Source organism: Culex pipiens, chromosome 1 (genome assembly GCF_016801865.2).
Source record: "Culex pipiens pallens isolate TS chromosome 1, TS_CPP_V2, whole genome shotgun sequence".
Classification (NCBI taxonomy): Eukaryota; Metazoa; Arthropoda; class Insecta; order Diptera; family Culicidae; genus Culex; species Culex pipiens.
Window position 1 is genome coordinate 26,724,473 of NC_068937.1, and position 21,499 is coordinate 26,745,971.

Here is a 21,499-nt window from a genome sequence, read left to right on the forward strand (position 1 = left end):
CAAAAAAGCAAAAAAGCAAAAAAGCAAAAAAGCAAAAAAGCAAAAAAGCAAAAAAGCAAAAAAGCAAAAAAGCAAAAAAGCAAAAAAGCAAAAAAGCAAAAAAGCAAAAAAGCAAAAAAGCAAAAAAGCAAAAAAGCAAAAAAGCAAAAAAGCAAAAAAGCAAAAAAGCAAAAAAGCAAAAAAGCAAAAAAGCAAAAAAGCAAAAAAGCAAAAAAGCAAAAAAGCAAAAAAGCAAAAAAGCAAAAAAGCAAAAAAGCAAAAAAGCAAAAAAGCAAAAAAGCAAAAAAGCAAAAAAGCAAAAAAGCAAAAAAGCAAAAAAGCAAAAAAGCAAAAAAAGCAAAAAAGCAAAAAAGCAAAAAGCAAAAAAGCAAAAAAGCAAAAAAGCAAATAAGCAAAAAAGCAAAAAAGCAAAAAAGCAAAAAAGCAAAAAAGCAAAAAAGCAAAAAAGCAAAAAAGCAAAAAAGCAAAAAAGCAAAAAAGCAAAAAAGCAAAAAAGCAAAAAAGCAAAAAAGCAAAAAAGCAAAAAAGCAAAAAAGCAAAAAAGCAAAAAAGCAAAAAAGCAAAAAAGCAAAAAAGCAAAAAAGCAAAAAAGCAAAAAAGCAAAAAAGCAAAAAAGCAAAAAAGCAAAAAAGCAAAAAAGCAAAAAAGCAAAAAAGCAAAAAAGCAAAAAAGCAAAAAAGCAAAAAAGCAAAAAAGCAAAAAAGCAAAAAAGCAAAAAAGCAAAAAAGCAAAAAAGCAAAAAAGCAAAAAAGCAAAAAAGCAAAAAAGCAAAAAAGCAAAAAAGCAAAAAAGCAAAAAAGCAAAAAAGCAAAAAAGCAAAAAAGCAAAAAAGCAAAAAAGCAAAAAAGCAAAAAGCAAAAAAGCAAAAAAGCAAAAAAGCAAAAAAGCAAAAAAGCAAAAAAGCAAAAAAGCAAAAAAGCAAAAAAGCAAAAAAGCAAAAAATCAAAAAAGCAAAAAAGCAAAAAAGCAAAAAATCAAAAAATCAAAAAAGCAAAAAAGCAAAAAAAGCAAAAAAAGCAAAAAAGCAAAAAAGCAAAAAAGCAAAAGAGCAAAAAAGCAAAACAGCAAATTAGCAAAAAAGCAAAAAAAAAACAAAAAAGCAAAAAAGCAAAAAAGCAAAAAAGCAAAAAAGCAAAAAAGCAAAGCAGCAAAAAAGCAAAAAAGCAAAAAAGCAAAAAAGCAAAAAAGCAAAAAAGCAAAAAAGCAAAAAATCAAAAAATCAAAAAAGCAAAAAAGCAAAAAAGCAAAAAAAGCAAAAAAAGCAAAAAAGCAAAAAAGCAAAAAAGCAAAAAAGCAAAAGAGCAAAAATGCAAAACAGCAAATTAGCAAAAAAGCAAAAAAAACAAAAAAGCAAAAAAGCAAAAAAGCAAAAAAGCAAAAAAGCAAAAAAGCAAAAAAGCAAAAAAGCAAAAAAGCAAAAAAGCAAAAAAGCAAAAAAGCAAAAAAGCAAAAAAGCAAAAAAGCAAAAAAGCAAAAAAGCAAAAAGCAAAAAGCAAAAAAGCAAAAAAGCAAAAAAGCAAAAAAGCAAAAAAGCAAAAAAGCAAAAAAGCAAAAAAGCAAAAAAGCAAAAAAGCAAAAAAGCAAAAAAGCAAAAAAGCAAAAAAGCAAAAAAGCAAAAAAGCAAAAAAGCAAAAAAGCAAAAAAGCAAAAAAGCAAAAAAGCAAAAAAGCAAAAAGGCAAAAAAGCGAAAAAGCAAAAAAGCAAAAAAGCAAAAAAGGCAAAAAAGCAAAAAAGCAAAAAAGCAAAAAAGCAAAAAAGCAAAAAAGCAAAAAGGCAAAAAAGCGAAAAAGCAAAAAATCAAAAACGCAACAAAAGTATGAGCAAAAATGTAACTTTTTTCCGAATAAAAAGCATATTTCTTCAGAATTTCTTTCAATTACATAAAATATTGTTGCTTACAAGCCCTTTTGCAATTCCACCTCCTATTTATTATGACTTATGAAGTGTTAAAAGTAATCTTCTATTCTAATCTTTCCAGAAATGAAAGTAATCACTTTCATCCAAGCTTTGTGTGAAAAGGGGGGGAGGCAATGGCTTTCTCCAGATTGAAATTCCCATTTTCATTTTTACAACATACATTCAAAAGCACACATCAAAGATTATTCCGCCCTCGGCTATTATTGTGAGGAGGTCCAGGAAAAGTAAGGGTGCTCCACCAGCTCCTTACCTCCGGTTCGGTTTTGCGGAATTCCTGTTGTGTGCGAACTAGGCACTCCTGGAACGTCAAAACAAGGACTTTCTTCCCGGTTTGGTTAGTGGGTGGTGGCGGGAGCAGGATGAAATGATTAAAGCTCTTTAGAGTTTTTGCCGGCAGGTGCGGTGTGTGTGTGTGTTACAACCGCGCAGAACAAAGTGAAAATCCGGAGGTTATTACCTGCCCTGAGGTCGTTTGATGTTTTCCACGTGAATATCTTGCGCAAGATGACGACGGTGCTTTGCCAAATCCACAGTCGCTGTTGAATGACGAACCTCGTCTAATGCTTTCCCCTCAGTCAGTCAAGGGAGACGTCGACTTCTGAATTGGAGGTGTAATCCGAAAATCTTTTCCCACCACAACCGAGTCGAGGGCACTTTTTCTCTCGATTGGAAAAGCACTTTTCATTGTTGTGAGCACGACGTCGGCGAAGGAAAATATTTGCGTTCTTACTTTTGGCTTTTTTTGTCAGGCTGTTTGCTTTAGGGGGAAAGCTTTTTGTCAGTTGAGCTATGAGAGACACTTCAGTTCTGTGAGCTAAATATTGGCTCTTTTCCCCTATTGACGTAACACAGTAACATGAACATTCTGTGATAAGAATCATTTCAATGGGAGAAAAAAAGATTTTGCCTTTTGATTGTGGGATTTGTACTGCGTGAGCCAAAGTTATAAATATTCACTCGTTCCCAGAATATAAAATAAGGCCAATAGAGCAGATTTATCATCGTTGGGGAAAATTTACAGATTGTCTGGCAATGCTCAATTTATTCTGAGACAAATCTTTGGTTTTCAAAAGCTCATAAATGTTAATTATATTTTCGAAGATTTTCCACGCAACTGGAATAAAAAGTTATGTTTCGTTGACCTTATTTTGGTAAAATAAAAAAAAGCACAAGTCAAAAAAACAAAACAAAGTGGTTCAGTTCTGATTTAATTTAACATTGCAAATTTTCAACTGTCATATTGTTATTTGAAATCATTTCAGTTGAGTAGTAACACTTTTTTTATCATTTTTTGTGGATTTCTAGTGTTTTTTTTTGGTCCTATAAAGTATTGTGTTTCATCTGTTTATAGCAGGGCTGCGGAGTCTGGTCATATTTCAAGCGACTCCGACTCCGACTCTGACTCCAACTCCGGCCTTCCAACTCTAGCCGACTCCGACTCCGACTCCGACTCCGGCTTTCAACAAATTGTTGGCTTCGACTCCGACTCCACATATTTTTTAATATTTAAAAAAAATCGTTAAATATTGTTTTGGAAACATTGATAAATAGGATTATTGAAAACAATCTCTAAGTGTCAAGTTTTTCTTAAGGAAAATAAGTTCGAATCCAAAATCGGAAAAAAAATTCTAGGTTACAAGTTGTATACGTTATTAAACCAGATACAATTTAGACTCGACTATCCGAAGGCCTCGGAAAAATTTCACTTCGGATATTCTTATTCGATCTTATTTTTAATTGTCGGGCTTAAGTATGACCCCTAAACTACGCTAAAGTGATTTAGAATTTTTAAATTCAAGATGGCGTCCAAAATGGCGGGATAACATGTTGAAAAAATGCATTTTGATATTTAATAGGCAATTTACTATTCAAATATGACTAAAATGGGGTCGCCGAACTCGAATGGAAGACCGAAAATATTTTTTTTAGAACGTGATTTAATTATCCGAAGCCCACACAAATCGAACTTAGGATAATCGAGGCTTATAATAATGGAGTCTAGACAGTATCAAAAATATGTCCAGTTTCGAAGGCATTTTTAGAAAAACAATTTTGAAAGTAAATTTGGACTCATTTTACCTCAAATTTACACTTATTTTATGAAAAGCTCAAAAAATTAATATTTAACTTTTTTTTTTTTTGTAATGAATCATTAAAAGTAACCTAGTAACCTCACTTTTAGGCTGACATTTATAAGAAGCACAGTGACAATCAAAGTCACCTCGGTTTTTTAAATAACAATTTTAAACGAAACTATTTTAAAGCTCCATTGATTTTTATTTAAGACGTACATGGGCATCACGCCATAGCTGGAGAAGAATATTATGGAAAATCAATTTACATTAAAAAAAATTGTGGAAAGGACGCTTAAGGGGTTCTTTTCAAATATCCGTGACCTAGAAAATATTGTACCCAGGGATTTTTGATTTACTTTAATTTTAAAATTTTCTATGTATAAGGAGGCGCGCGATACTTCTTGAATATTCACCTAAAACGAAGCTTTATAAATATATGAAATAACATAAAATTGGAAAAAAATAAAACTCCACCGGTAAAATATTTTCTAGGTCACGGATATTTCAAAAGGACCTCAAAAGCTACCTTTCCAAAAAGATTTTGTTAGGAATATTGGTTTGCAATGATTATCACCTTCCGTCATATTGGCTTGGGACATATACGTTATGAGAAAATTTTTACTGGTTGAATAATATTTGAAAAATATATTAAAATCCTATCATTTTATTTATACATTTTTTATTAAGTCCTTTTTGGTTCTGAAATCTTGAGATTTGTTCAACAATAATTTGCAACGATATCAAAATAGCTTGTCTAAGGATCGACACTTTGGTCAAATTTGAATTGAAAGGGTTAAGGATGCAGTCAAGACTCAATTCTATATTTCTGAGTACAAATCAATATTGTCCATTAATTTTTATTTAATTATGATAATTTTTTTATGATACTACAAACTTGGGTTAGAGAGGATTAACACGACGCTGTCGTGCTATTATGTCGCACCCGCCATTTCGACGTTCCGAGAAAAACGCGTTTTAATGTTTGAACTTGAATAAACAAAAACGAGAGCACGCAATGTAAACAATGAATAACACGTTTTGCTTGGTTGACCATTCAGTGCGTTACCCCGAATTTTGGTTGAAATTGGTTGCTGGAGTCCCGAGTTATAATTACACATGTTTACGGTAGTCTAGCTTGTACGTGCGTCAAACACATCCTGACCTGAAATCCCTTTGGCCGTATGTCGCACTTAAATCAATTTTCAGGAAGTGACAAGATAGCACGACAAACTACTTTCATATGAAAAGTGACAACAATTTTCGGAGCTTTATTGGTTTTCATTGAATATCTTAGGATTGAAATCGAATTTTGGGGATCTGTAAAGGTCAAAAGGTGAGGCATTGTGAGCTGCACAAAATGGCGTTCTTAAGTCAATTTGGCCCAAAATGCACGTACGACAAGTTAGCACGACGGCGACGATATAGTGATCAAAGTGAAATAAAACAATAAGAGCATTCCAATCACAATAAAAATGCTCCAAAAACATAATGGCATCTAATAAATCTCCTGAATAAAATTAAAAAATGATAACGAATGCAACTTTAAAAAAACTCAAAAATACAAGTTCTGTGAAAATACTGAACAAGTAAAAAAAAATTGTTGAATTTTAGATAACTCCGACTCCGACTCCGACTCCGGGTTATCAGAAATTTCCGGCTCCTACTCCGGCTCCGACTCCGACTCCAGCTGTTCGAGTTTTGATGACTCCGACTCCGACTCCAGGTCCCCAAAAAGACCCGACTCCACCGACTCCGGCTCCGACTCCGGCTCCGACTCCGACTCCGACTCCACAGCCCTGGTTTATAGGAACTTTAAAAAAACTCTAGATTTCTTCTTCTTAGCAAACAAACACTCCACTATTTTTCCGAAAATATTTGTCCCACTCTAGAGAGCCCCCCCCCCCCTCCCCAAAGTAAACAAGTCACAAACAGATGAGATTTTGTTCTTATTGTTACGTGCGTGCCAGAGTCAATAGCGAGAAGGGGAGGAAAGCTCTTTGTTTGGGATGGGCCACCAAAGTGCGTGTGCTTCCGTTGACGCTTTTTGTGTGGCACTTTTGGTTTTATTTTTATTGTGGTGTTGGTGCTATTTTTGCGTGATTTGCGTGACAAAAATAAGCTTCGTGGCACGCAACAATAAGGGGGGGAAATTAACTGAAATGTAGCTCGGTGACTTTTGTGCTGCTGTTGAAGAGTGGTTTGATAGTGTTTGGAACGGCAGTCAAGTAGCTGTCAATAAGGTTCGATTGGGAAGTGGTTATTGTGATTTCTTTAACTGAAATTCAATCGCGAATTTTTTACCAATTGAAATCGTTTGTTTAATTTTTTTTCTGCCGCCAAGAACATTGTCAATTGCATATGAGCAGTTCTCTAGGATTTCGGTCATTCGATTTTTTTTGTATTTTTTAATCCGACTGAAACTTTTTTGGTGCCTTCGGTATGCCCAAAGAAGCCATTTTGCATCATTAGTTTGTCCATATAATTTTCCATACAAATTCGGCAGCTGTCCATACAAAAATGATGTATGAAAATTCAAAAATCTGTATCTTTTGAAGGAATTTTTTGATCGATTTGGTGTCTTCGGCAAAGTTGTAGGTATGGATACGGACTACACTGGAAAAAAATAATACACGGTAAAAAAAATTTGGTGATTTTTTTATTTAACTTTTTATCACTAAAACTTGATTTACAAAAAAACACTATTTTTAATTTTTTTTATTTTTTGATATGTTTTAGAAGGCATAAAATGCCAACTTTTCAGAAATTTCCAGGTTGTGCAAAAAATCACTGACCGAGTTATGAATTTTTTAATCAATACTGATTTTTTCAAAAAATCGAAATTTTGGTCGTAAAAATTTTTCAACTTCATTTTTCGATGTAAAATCAAATTTGCAATCAAAAAGTACTTTACTGAAATTTTGATAAAGTGCACCGTTTTCAAGTTATAGCCATATTTAAGTGACTTTTTTGAAAATAGTCGCAGTTTTTCATTTTTTTAAATTAGTGCACATGTTTGCCCAGTTTTGAAAAAAATATTTTTGAAAAGCTGAGAAAATTCTCTATATTTTGCTTATTTGGACTTTGTTGATACGACCTTTAGTTGCTGAGATATTGCAATGCAAAGGTTTAAAAACAGGAAAATTGATGTTTTCTAAGTTTCACCCAAACAACCCACCATTTTCTATCGTCAATATCTCAGCAACTAATGGTCCGATTTTCAATGTTAATATATGAAACATTTGTGAAATTTTCCGATCTCTTCGAAAAAAATATTTTTGGAATTTTCAAATCAAGACAAACATTTCACAAAGGCCAAACATTCAATATTACGCCCTTTTAAAATGTTTGTCTTGATTTGAAAATTCCAAAAATATTTTTTTCGAAAAGATCGGAAAATTTCACAATTGTTTCGTATATTAACATTGAAAATCGGACCATTAGTTGCTGAGATATTGACGATAGAAAATGGTGGGTTGTTTGGGTGAAACTTAGAAAACATCAATTTTCCTGTTTTTAAACCTTTGCATTGCAATATCTCAGCAACTAAAGGTCGTATCAACATAGTCCGAATAAGCAAAATATAGAGAATTTTCTCAGCTTTTCAAAAATATTTTTTTCAAAACTGGGCAAACATGTGCACTAATTTAAAAAAATGAAAAACTGCGACTATTTTCAAAAAAGTCACTTAAATATGGCTATAACTTGAAAACGGTGCACTTTATCAAAATTTTAGTAAAGTACTTTTTGATTGCAAATTTGATTTTACATCGAAAAATGAAGTTGAAAAATTTTTACGACCAAAATTTCGATTTTTTGAAAAAATCAGTATTGATTAAAAAATTCATAACTCGGTCAGTGATTTTTTGCACAACCTGGAAATTTCTGAAAAGTTGGCATTTTATGTCTTCTAAAACATATCAAAAAATAAAAAAAATTAAAAATAGTGTTTTTTTGTAAATCAAGTTTTAGTGATAAAAAGTTAAATAAAAAAATCACCAAATTTTTTTTTACCGTGTATTATTTTTTCCAGTGTAGTCCGTATCCATACCTACAACTTTGCCGAAGACACCAAATCGATCAAAAAATTCCTTCAAAAGATACAGATTTTTGAATTTTCATACATCATTTTTGTATGGACAGCTGCCGAATTTGTATGGAAAATTATATGGACAAACTAATGATGCAAAATGGCTTCTTTGGGCATACCGAAGGCACCAAAAAAGTTTCAGCTGGATTAAAAAATACAAAAATTAAAATTGAAGAAAAAAGACCGATTTCGTAGAGAATTGCTCATATATAATGTTCATTAAAGCATTACGTAAAAAATTTTATTTATCTATTCAATACATTGAATTCGTTAGATTTTTCAAATACTTAGTTAGTTAAGATCCAGAAATTGAAATACGCAACTTTTGGTACCCTTACATGTATAGGTCATCGCTGAAATTTTTAAGTTATTGCAGTTTAGCTGAAAAAAGTCGATTTTTTGCCGTTTTCGTCATTTTCCTTTTTTTTATTCGCGATAGGCGTCGAAAAACCTAGTTTTTATTTTCAAAAAATCTTATCTAGGAATATTGAAAACATAACTTCACCATTTTTGGTCCCGGGACCTTCAAAAGAGCATTTTAAGTTATCATTCGACTTTTTCAAATGTTAGGCTAGATATTTGAAACTTTCAGCTATTTTTCCTTGCGTGTTATGATTTTTTGAAAAATTGCAATTTTTCGGACCACCCTAACACGGCGTAGGTTACCCTAATGGCCAAACAAAAAATACGGGCCTAATTATTTCGGCCAAGGAATCCTCAGAAAATTTTTGAGCCCGATCGGAGAACTTTTTTTCGAATCATGCTGTTTTCGTGAGGAATTGCTGTATTTTTGAACATCTTGTGATATTTTATAAATTTCAACAGCTTTTCTTTCTTAGATCCCAGATTTCTTAGTGTTTAAAGACATAGCTCACAAAAAAAATAAAAATAAAAAAATGAATAATATAATCATCATCAAAAGAAAATCTTTGGATATTCATCAAGAGAAAATATCCGAAGAGAGATTGGCTCTGCCTTCTCAAAACGCACGAAAGATCGGTAAAATGAATTTAAAGCGGGGTCCAAGCGGGTCTTACAGGTCTTGAACCTGCCGATGTACTCGGAGAAAATGCCCCACAGCTCAGCCGAACTGTAGAGCACCTCCCTGGCTTCCTCCTTCGTGGCTCCACCGTCTCGGGAGCCACTGCTTCCTTGGCTTTTTCCTGCGGGGCGAGGGCGATCCTTCGATTTTCCGTCCGGAACTGCGCCCGACAGCGGAGGGAACTCCGCCGGCGTGAACGCCGGAATTGCTGGACTCTGTTTCTCCGCCTTCCTTGCCGGCGGATTCGGTTTCGACGCCTACTGGCGCCTCCGGATGAAGTCCGTACGCTTGGGGCAGCTGCGGTCCATGGCTTCGTGGGCTTCAGAGCAGTTGGCACACCGCTTCGGCTCGGCTTCTTGGACTTTGCACTCGTCTATCTTGTGGGGACCCCCACAGTTGTTGCACCTCCCTTTCAGGTGACAGTTCCTGGTTCCATGACCCAGCTGCAAGCAGTTCCTGCACGGGGTCACGTTCGGCCGCTTGTTCCGGTAGGCTTCCCACCGGATGATAGTGCTTGCCACAACATTCATTGCAGAGAGCTTGTTCAGATTGGTGTATCCCTTGGGGAAGACCACAATGTTCGGAGTTTCGTCCACGGTGGACTTTTCCTTCCGCTTGATGACATGCACCTCCAGCGCGTCCAGCTTGAGATCCCTCTTCGGCAGGTACTTGACCTCATCCGGTTTCAGTTGATCAGGCAGGCCTCTGGAGAAGCTCCTGCAACTTGTCAAAATCTTTGACAGAGAAGCAGGTCACCTTGGTTCCAAATCGGGTTAGTTTGTAAATAAGATCGAAACCAAATTTACAACATTCCACTATCGCCACGAGCTTGCAAAAATCCGTGGTGCTCTTCACCACAAAAGGTGGTTGGTTTTGTTTACCTGCCGACTGGCCAAGTGGTGGAACCGCCGGGACGTCTCCTCCTCCTGCTGGGCTGGCAATGTTGTTGTTTTTGTTTTCCGCTAGCGGGCTGAACTTGGTGTTGTTGAGCAGATTCTGCTCCACTTTTTCCTCTCCGACGATAGCTCCGGTGACCTCAAGAGACTTCTTCCGCTTCCGATTTCCGGGGATGAGTTGAAAATCATCCGTCTCGGAGGTCTCTTCCACCTCCATCCGTCAAAAAACTCGAGGCAAGCAACGTTGCCTTTAGCGCGCACGTCACAACACGTCTTCTCTCTCGAAGCTATCGTAGCCAAGTGGCGGAACATCCTTTTCACTACTACACTTGCAAATGTAACGTCTTACGTCGAAAAGTGACCTTTCACGTTTTGTAAATAGGTTGTGTGTTTAAACAAAATGAAATAAATGATTTTCAGTAGTGCTGACCAAGGGTTTCCAGAAGCGTTTATTACTTGCCAGTCTGCCAATTAATTACTCAAATTACAGGTCCAAAATAATTAATTACATAAATTACTTAATTACTTTTGACTGTGATAAAAAAATATTTAATTTTATATTAAATAAATTTAAGAATTTATTTCTACGATTCTGAACTAAATTATTTATAAATAGCTCATTCGATAGCACTTTTCAAAATAAAACTTAATAAAATAAAATAAAATAAAAACTCTATATCAATCGAAGGACAGACAATATTTTTTTGTTCAAAGTCTTAAATTATGCTTTTTATTTTATTTTTGTACCAATCTGGATATTTTGAATTCGCATATAATTTTTATTGAAAATAGCAGAATATTTCACTAATGTTAAATTTACACATTGAAAATCATTTCCGAGCTATAGACGATCAACGTCAAAATTGCCCCCCCTTAGAATTGCTAGTACCAACCACTTGTATATTCCTTTTTATCTACAAGGACTTTGCCGAATACCCATATTTACACAAAGAATTTTAGAGCGCCCGCCGTGGGATTCGAACTAGCAACCTCTGGATTGTAAGTCCAGTGCGCGGTCCGACTGATCCACACGGGGGGGACATTAGAGGGCGCTGAAACTTGGGGTGAAGTTTACATAATATTCTACAGCAAGTAAACTTTATTTCATTATAAAATTTACATTTGTATTTAATTATACCATCTACAGGTAAAAAAAAAGTAGCAATTCATATGAACAAGACTATTTTATGTCCAATTTAACCTGTTTATTATCTGATACGAAATTCCATTATGTTTCAAGCTTCAATCAACCAAACCCTTATCAATCATTTGTAGTTAAGATGCATTTTCCTGCGTTTATCATCATATTAAGCATGTTTGAACTCCTTTGAAAACATTTTGAATTTTCATGAAATACCAATCCGACGAAAAGTTTTTTTTTTCGCGAAAAACAAATTTCGTCGATACCTCGATATTTTGAAAACTAATGATTGGAAAGCAACTGGGCGGGTGTAAAATGCATTTAAAATACTTTTTTCATCAAAATGTTGAATCCTAGGCTTGTAGTTTAATTTTTTTATTTTTTTTGCCGTAACGGCCTTATCATAAAAGCAAAAATTGGAAAGCGTAGCTTTAAAACAAATTGCAGGCTTATTTTTTCGTAATATTTTGAATTATCTCTTTTCGCCGCAAAATAACTTTTTACTGTACTGTTTTACTTCAATATCTGAAAAAATATTAAATTGATAAATTTAAAAAAGGAACAACTCATTTCTTTGCATTCACAGTAATGCATTCTGCTAAAACTCTCAACAAAACCACAATTTTAAATTGTTTTCAGTTTATTGTAAGTCGAATGCCATCAAAATATTGAAATTGTTTGAAAAAAGACCCTCTAATTTTCGAGCAAACATAAACTTTGAAAAATAATTGCAGTTTGCATTGGTTTGACATTATTTTGTTTTTTTCTCAGTATATATAAAAAAACCGTTACCAAAAATAAGGATAATGTAAATTGTGACATTTACATTGGATTTAATTTCTGCATCTGAATATTAGTCAACTGTAGTCACTGAATTTGATTTAAAACATTGAAACATTTGTCTCTGAAATATTTGGAAATATTTCAGGAAAATAGCTCAACTCTTAATAAAAAGAGATCTTAATAGACTTTTTTTATTTTTATTGATTTTTAAATGGCTATCACGTGAAAACTTTGCTTTTATCAATAATAATTAAGTACATTTTGATTTTAAATATTTGATCCACATAAACTTCAAATAATTTGACTGCCTATTAGAAGGGAAAACATAAAAAATTAATCAGTTCTAATGTAATTCTTGCAAAATGTTTCTTATTTTTACAATTGTTTAATAAAAATTAATAGATTTTGGATTTACAAAACATTTTTCACTAAGTAATATATCATGGCGTTGACTTTTGTTGTTAACCAGCTTAGCTAAACAACACGTTGAAAATAAATTTTAAGAAAGTTTTAGGAGAGAACTATTGTGAATAAGGCCTTCTACATACAGAACCAGCCTTTTTTAACTTTGTGTGACACTCTTATTTGAAATAAAAAACTACTGTTATAAAAGATTATGTATGAAAGTCAAAAAGTTTCGTTGAACAAGCACAATTTATAAAAATTACTTTAATTACTCAAAAATTACTGTAATTACCAATTAATTACTTCAAATTACTCTAATTACCATGAATTACTGAGTAATTAATTAATTACCTAATTACTAGCTTAAAATCAAAGTAATTATTAATTACTTGCCAGTCTGAGGCCTTGCTGGAAACCCTTGGTGCTGACAAGGAAATTCACAAAACAAATATCAGCAGATTGATTTTCTTGGAGAATTCGGGAGCGATTTTCTTTTGCGTGATTTGCCTCCTCTCTCTTTCTCGGGTGAAAAAGGTTCGCAAGCAATATTGATTGTTTTGCAATTATTCCATCCCTGATAATTGCTTAATTTTGGTTTTTTTATATTGTACTTGAATCATGAGCAATTCTCAAATATGTTTGCTTTTGTTCCACAAAATGAGTTGTACCCCATTTTTCATTCATTTTGTACTTATGTCATTTGTACTTCATATTTTCAAAATAGAATTCATGAGAGTTTTAAGGTTCTTGATACATGAGCATTTCTTTGAATCATGCAATGATGTTTGAAGATTTTGTTCGAGTTTTTTTATTGTTTCGATTATGAGCCTTTCTTTTTTTTATAAGAATGACTTTTTTTTCGATTATTGTTAGTTTTAGTTTACCTTTAAATAGACATTGGATAATTGAATTAACATTTACACCAGAGCAGAACTTGCAAAAATTATTTCTTGGGATTTATATATCCTTTCGATTTATGGGAAACATTATTTATAAACGTTTTTTTTTCTTTTGTTATCTTTTGAATCATTAATAAAATCTTGAAAAATAAAAGTTTTGTGAGTATCACTTCTTTCAAACATCAAGTAGTTGTTTAATAATGTATTTTTTTGTTTTTTTTTTGGAAAAAATGAAGGATGATGACTATTACGTTTTGCTCCGAATCAAATATTAAACAAGAACGAAGATAAGTTTAATGAAATGGGTTTGCATGAAGGTAATGAAAATATGCAAAAAAAATAAGTGGGTTATTATTTTAAAACGTTGGTATCCCCACTTTTATTCCTTCCCTGTGCTGTTTGAACATTCGTGCTCAAACTTAACCCACTTCAACGAATTTTCTTAGCAGTAAACTTTTCGCAGTTGGCCTACCCATTTAGAAAAGAAGGATGTTGTAAGTAATCACCCCGACATTCTCCAGGTTGCTTCCGAAAAGTTGGCTTACAAATTAGATAAATGAAGTGTATTTTTTCGATTTTCAAACATTCAAATTAAAAAAAAATGCAGCACTGCCAAATAGTTGATACCCTTGCCGGAACATAGCTCAAAAGCTGTCTTTTTTTATGCCTTATAGCAAAATTTGATTTGATTTGTTTGAATGTTTTTATGCATTTAAAATATTATATTCCTTAAATTCTGACTTTTCAAAACATATCAAATCAATATAAACAGATCTCTCTACGGTTTCTATACGAACTTGGGCCAATAAAGTAACTGTCAATTTGAACAAGGTTTTAAGCATAAAATATTTTTGCACACAGAGCTTAAGTGCATTCTACAAAACATGCAAAACCAATGATTAATTCAAAGCCGATGAGACTTAATCCAATCCAGCGGTCGTTGAACTTCAAGCAATCAAGATTGCAAGATTGCACCATCTGCCAATTAACCTAAAATCAGCAAAATCGTAGCTCAAATCGTCGCATTATCCCCATCTACCACAGCCCAGCCTCCAAGATAAATCCCTACAAGCCAACAAACACGTCCAAGAATCCCCCAGAAGGCTCCACTTTGACATTTGCACCTGCTCATTAACATTGGTCCTCCACCCCCACAACTGACCCCGGAGGGAGGACGGACAAATACCGATTTCGTACCAAATGGTCGCCTTTGCGGACCACCTGGACCGACTAGGGCGACGACGCCGGACAAGGGTGACGACGCCGGAACCGATGTGTAGGTCGTAAACGGTCGACGACGGCTGGACTGTTGACACTTGACAAGGAAATGCTTTCGTGGTACAATGTATGCTGTCTTTGCATGTAGCTTAGACGCCTAAAGGTTGTCCCCTGAGATGTTCCAGAATGTAACAGCTGCTGATGTGGGTCTGGGTGGTCGAGGAATTTCAATTTATTGTTTCTACTCGTTCCGGTGTTCGAAAGTATTTGATAAAATTGATTAAAAAATACTCAACATTCCCTTTTTCCCCTTGCCCCTTCCAGGTCTGCATCGTCCAAAAGCGCGACAGCGGGAACCTGTTTGCGATGAAGTACGTCAGCCGGAACGCGTGCATCGGCCGGGGTGCCCTCGGCGGTGTCCTCAAAGAGGTCGAGCTGCTGGCCTCGCTGGAGCATCCCTTTCTGGTCAATTTGTGGTTCTCGTTTCAAGGTACGTGCCGGTACGAGGGGTCTTTTAATTAGCACGTAGTAAAATGGTTCGCGGTCTTCGCGGGAGAAAATGGATTTTCATCTCCACTTGGCATAATGTGGCCCTCGGGACCGCACAAATTACATTATCATCACACTTTGCGGAGGAAAAATCTTAAAAGTCTAGCGGTTGACACATCAAAGTAGAAAAAAAAGTTTCTTCGTCACAAGCTCTTGCTTCAGCCATCATCGCCTAGCTGATGTCCGTCTGGTGTAAATCAACAGAGGATATAATTTACAAGAGTCATTGGATGAAGTGAACTGAATGTTCCGAATATTTTTTTAATTAAATTTACCTACTTGATAAGTTAAAATCTATCGATTAATTTGCTTTCAATTTCAAACAATTAAGTCTTTAGTGAATTTATTAATTTATTAAACATTAAACGGTTGGGCTTGATTTCATTATTTTTAAATTTAAATCCATCCCAAACTCTTTAAATGTCAATATGTTTGGGGGGAGGGGTGGGGCAAGGTTTCAATATTCGAATGAAAAAAGTGATTTAAATGCAAACTCATTATTTTAAAAATATGTATGAATAGACGAAATTTTTGTTGCGCGAAAAAAAGGTTTTGGGGTGCTATTTCTGCATTAGAATTTCATAAAGTATTTTTAAACGAGCCTAGCATATTTAGAATGAATGACAGTGCAGGACAATGAAGTTCAGATTGTTTTGAGTGCATTAGCATTCTATTTTCATTGGTTGAGTTTTTTGGAAAAAACTGTCACTATTTTTTGGACAGAATTTGACAGGAGGGAAAAAAGGTCACTCCCCCTTTTTCCCTAGTTTTAGCGAACTTTATCGCGTTTTAGCGATGTGTATAGAAAAATAAAATTTAAAATTGAAAATACCAATAAAAAAAAATAATGTCCGAAACATTTATCTGACTTAAACAAAAAAAAAATTAAGAAGGTTGAAAAAAGTGATGCTAGAAAATTTACTATTTTTCGATGTAATTTTTCCCCAATATGTGCAGAATAAGTATAAATTTTATTGGTAAGATGTAAATTTACACATTTTTAGAGGTAATATTTTCTTCTTACTCAAAATCTCGAGTCCCACACCAAAAGCATTTTTTTTACTGTTAAGCTAACAAAAATGTAAGGTGACTGATACTGAAAATTAAATTAAAAAAAACAAGGTTTGTTTTGAGATAGAAATACACGTACAAGATTTTAGATAAGAACAATTCCAGCCCAAAACAGGATTGTTTATGGTTCTTTTTTCTCGACCCTCTCCGATTTCAATGAAACTTTGTAGACATGTTATCCTACACTGAAAAAAAAACAATTCTCGAAATCGTGAATTAAATTCAGGAATGCGAGAACCACGAAGGAATATATTCACGTTTACAGTATGTAAAAAAAGTAGTTACACCCCTTGGGCACTATGCACATTTTGTGATGAAACATGTAACAATTTAAAGTTTGACAGAAACCTAGTTCTACGTTTTGTTCAGAAACTCATGCCAAACATTTTGCTACAAAAAGCTCATGAAAAGATGTTTTCTATAAAAAGTTATATAACAAATACTATTACAAAAATAAAAAAGGTGCAAAAAAAGTTTGTACACCTTTCGAAAAATTAACATAAATAATGTTATTTGTTGACAAATCACCATAAATCCAGTCTCCCAACTCCAAATAGGCATCCTTGACTGATTAAAAAAATAATTTGGATTGAATATAAAGTTTACTAACTAGTTTCTGGAAATTCTATGTAAAACTTATCTAAACTTAATTTTGCAAACTTTTAATTCAAATAAATGTCAATATATTACCATATAATTGCTAAATAAACATTCTGGTCACGTGAGTGCTTTAAATATTTTTTTGCAATTCCGTCGTGAAACTACTTACTTTTCCTGTCATTCTTGAACGACGAAATAGCCTACTTTTCTGTACCAAAAATAACAGAATCGAATAGCAACACTTTTCAAAATAAATGCTGAAAAGTTCTACTTTTCAGCACTGAAATGGGTGCTGAAAAGTTGAACTTTTCAGCACTTGTTTCGAAAAGTAACACTTTTCAACATTTTTTTGATTTAAACGTTTTATAGACAAAATACATGAAAATTTGACTTAAAATTTCACTCAATGGGTGTTTTTCGGAATTGCAAAAAATGTTGTATGGAACTCGTTGCAAAACTTGATTTTTTCAGCACTCGTCGTATTTATCCAACTCGGTGAACCTCGTTGGATAAATGTACGACTCGTGCTGAAAAAATCCTCTTTTTGCAACTTGTTGCATAAACTACTATTTTAATTCGTAATTTAAACATTGTAGTATCTCAAAGCATCGTATCAAAAAGTGGTCAAAGACCAACTTGTAGGAAATTTGACGGGCTTTCCGAAAAAAATACACTGAAAGAAGAAAAAGTGGCGTCACTTTAATGTGATTTTGTTATATTTAAAAGTTAAAATTGAGGGTGAGCCCACGATTTTTCTTCGTTAATTTTTTTGTGAAAATAGCCTAAAATGTTACAAAAAGACTCACGAAAAATGCATAATGGATACACTCTCCTAAGAAAATACAAAAATCATTTACTGAAAACGTGGTTTTAAAAAGTGCTCCAAACGTCAAAAATTTTCAAAACCGAATACGGGAATTGATTCTCCAGACACTTTTTTTTTAAATAAAATTATTGAAAAATTAGATTTTTTATGGGTTTTGGCAATTTCTAAATGGTACAATGGTCAATATGAAGACTTTTATGTAAAATTGTCTGTAGAATCGATTCCCGTATTCGGGTTTTTTAAATTTTAACGTTTAGAGCACTCTAAAAAAAGGTTTCAGTAAATGATTTTTGTATTTTTTTTTCAGGAGAGTTGCTCCATCCTGTAGTTTTTGTGAGTCTTTTTGTAACATCTTAGGCTATTTTCAGAAAAAAATGAATGAAAAAAAAATCGTGGGCTCACCTTCAAATTTGACCTTTAAAGTTAAATATCGAAAAATCTGACAAAAGTGGCGTGTTTTTTTCTTTCAGTGTATTTTTTCGGAAGGTTCGTCAAATTTTCTACAAGTTTGTCTTTGACCACTTTTTGATACGATGCAACGGCTTCGAGATAAGGTGATATTTAAATGCAAAAATATTCAAAACACTCACGCCCTTCTCAAATGCCATTATAGAGTGAAACTGGCTCCATGTACACAAAAATGTTTTACTTAAGCGTAGGATAACATTTCTACAAAGTTTCATTGCAATCGGAGAGGGTCCGGCACAACCGATTCCCTATTAGACATAGAATTGCTCATAAATTAACATATACAAAAACAGAACAACTCTATTTAATAGAATTTGTTAAAAAATAAATAATTTTTCATCTAAGATATCGACTTTCATTGAGTGTGCATTCTGGATGATAAAAAATCCGTTTCATGTTTTTTGTGTTTTCTCAAAACCCGCAAAACCAACGTGTAATAATGTTCGATCATTTTTATGGAAATTATTCATACAGCTTCTGAAACTCTACACGACGCTGACACAATAGTTACTAGGATGTAATAAAAATGACTTTTTTGCGGGCATTCAGGGGTTTGTTTCGGTGGGCATACTGAGCCCAAATCGAGGGGGATGACACTCCCGAGATGAGCTTGCGATTCAACCGCGATGATCTTCGATGAACGCGATCTGCCACGATTACCAAGAATCAGTGCGATCTGGCACGATTGCATCGCGATGTGATACCCCGTTCGCACGGGCGAGTTATAACCGGTTATAAGACCAAAAGTGGTTATAACTCTTAAAACCGGCTATAACTCTGGTTTTGCCCATACAACGAGCTGTCAGATTAAAACTGGTTTTGAAAGTTATAACCAAGTTATAACTGCTCGAAAAGGGAACTCGAGTACTTGAAAACTCATAGTAGCCTTTGGAAACATTTGCGAAACGTCCGACATTGACAGAAACAAAACAATTTTTTTCTGATTCTTCGCTAAAATACGCCATCGTATCGGAACTTCCCAGTGCCATGGGGCGGACAGAGCTTCGTTGCAAGGAACTTGGTATCGGAAGAACAGTGCCGCCCAATGCCCAACAACCTGCTGAGCGGACATACACTTGGACGTGTTCAAAATGTATTCCAGTAGAAATCCGATTTCGCAATTCGCTCGGTGCTTGTTGTAGAACTGAACTGTTTTTCCAAGTAGATTTTCGTTTCACCTATCAGAACGTTTGCACCAACAAGTTCCCTATCGATAATTTTTCAGAGTCTTGCGGGAAGGTGGCCTAGATCTCGGAGCACTTGCCAAACCATCAAAGTATTCATCGGATGCAGATCGTCACCACGCGCGGTCCAATGATCCGAGGATTTGGCGCGTCCTGGCGGGAACGACTGGCTCACGTGCTTTAGCGGGGCATGCTACGGACTCGATGCTCTGCTGCTGTTGCTGGTGACTCGCGGTGCTGCTGCTGTTCCTCGGCGGATGGACGCTGACGCAGACTACGCTCCTGGAAGATTCTCGCGATCAAGTGGTGCTGCTTTTTGTCGAACTCTCGGGCCACCTGGCAAAAATTCTGGCCGTGGGCAGAACTCCTACGCTGGTGGTACTTCGCTGGGACACGTGGCACTCGAGCTTGGTACTTCCAGACGCCGGTGAGGTCCACTAGCTAGGAGATTTGATCCGTCTCCTACGAACGACACCTGCCGATCACTATCGCAGTGCTCGCCAGCGATACTGGTTGGTAGCGGTATGGTCCAATGGCTCACGTGCGTTGGCGGGCAGTCTACAGTTACGTGTCGCGAGTCGATCGCTGGATGGAACTCTTGAGGATGCTGACGAACGTCGATGGTGTTCAAGATCAAAAAGACCTCTACGGACCTCACGTGGCCGTAGGGACGGCTCAGCCGAGCAGCGAGGCAGGTTCCTCGTCGACGTTCGCGTCCTGTGGCTTGGAGGGGATGGTGTGCCGTGTTTCGTTGATGTTCTTTTACAGTTCTATAATAAAAAATTATGCTTTTGGGGGGGGGGGGGGGGGTCTGAGCCACTTTGCAGGAACGCAGTCGTCTCCTCCTGTTGATCACGGTGGTACTGCTGGTGAGGTGCATTGTCTTGCCTAGATCTCGCAAGCATCCATTCGCATCATCTTCAAGGATTTTTTGGTTTGGCGCAGTACTTTGATGGACACCCCGATCGGGGTTAGGGAATATAGCGGTCTTCCGGTAATCCTAACAAATTAGAAAGGCAGTTCTAATTTACTATAAGCACATAGTTCGTTCCAATGATTCTTGGCTATTTCCATCCGGTAGGGTCGACGTAGAACCGTGTTTGTTGTTGTCTCACGCGCCCCACATCTATGTATGCTCTCAGCGATGTCCTGCGAAGGACTTGGAATCTGGCTCTAGCAGACCAAAAATCTTGAATAACATCCATGACGGAACCAGGTACTCAAAAAATTGACCGCGAGAAAATTTACAAATAATGAAAATGACGCCTTTACGCAAATACCCCTTTCCCCCATCTTTCTTGTATGAAGCGTAGATATCAACTTACCCCCCCCCCCCCCCCCCCCCCCCCCAATAGACTTTATTAAACTTTATTATTATTGCTTCAACTCAGTCTCAAGTTTCATCACCAGAAGCAAGACCTTTTTTTTTCAATTCTTCATCGTAATTCTTCCTGACGGATCATTACCCGGGCGCGATGGTAGAACTTGACCTTTTCCAGCCTGAACTTTTGGACACGGACACACCGCAAAACACGACGGTACTGTGCGCGCTCGCTTCGGCTTCGGACGATTGCTATCTGGCATATCAAGGCAGTGCGAACGTTGGGGAAGTGCCGATCTTCAATGCCGTTAAAATGAATGCCAAGCCAAATCTCCGTTGGCGGCGATTGCGTTCAGTTAATTGGGCACGAAAGTGACAAAGGCAAGCGAGAAGAGCACGGTGATTCGGGGTTTTCGGTGAACAATTGTTCGAAGCTGTTCGAGTTCCGCCGGCGCTTGAAACGGTGCGTATCGGTTGCGTCACTTGCGTTCAGCATCTGCTCCAAGTATCTGTGCTGCAGTTCGAGTTGGAACGCAACTCGCAAGCGAGCGGCAACAAAACCGAGGGTAGTAAGAACAACCACTGGATGAGCTATATCAGCAAGGCCGTGCGAGCTCCTTGCCGCTGGCGTTGCCTTCGCAGTAAATGACCACGCGCCGTACCGGAAGTGATCTCGGCGCAACAATGCTCTCCCGTGTATATGTGCGTATGTATTGCGAGCACAGACAATCTATTTAACGGCGATCCAGTTGGTGGCTGCGGTGACCATCTTCGAACCTTCAGAGTCAGCAGCCCAGCTTCTACCGGCTGACAATAAAAGAATCTTTTAAAGAACTTATTCAAAATTATGGAAATATGATTTTAAAATACCTACCATCTTGCCCAAATCCGGTATCGGAAAATGCCAAAAAAAAAACCCGCCCCTTAACGGATAGAATGCCCAAACCTGGTCAAGGATCCGTATCACCGCAAAAAAAAAAACGAAAATAGATGACACTAAATAATCATAGCCTGCTG

The 21,499-nt window shown here is 35.8% G+C and overlaps 1 protein-coding gene across 1 annotated transcript in view; it reads left to right on the plus strand.

Annotated features, from left to right (window-relative positions):
- LOC120413316 (serine/threonine-protein kinase 32A-like) overlaps nucleotides 1-21,499 on the plus strand; it is a 360,996-nt gene that overhangs the window by 185,904 nt on the left and 153,593 nt on the right. Inside the window, exon 4 of the mRNA XM_039574084.2 lies at nucleotides 14,788-14,953. Coding sequence (XP_039430018.1) covers nucleotides 14,788-14,953 — 166 coding nt within the window. The remainder of the gene's footprint in view (nucleotides 1-14,787; nucleotides 14,954-21,499) is intronic.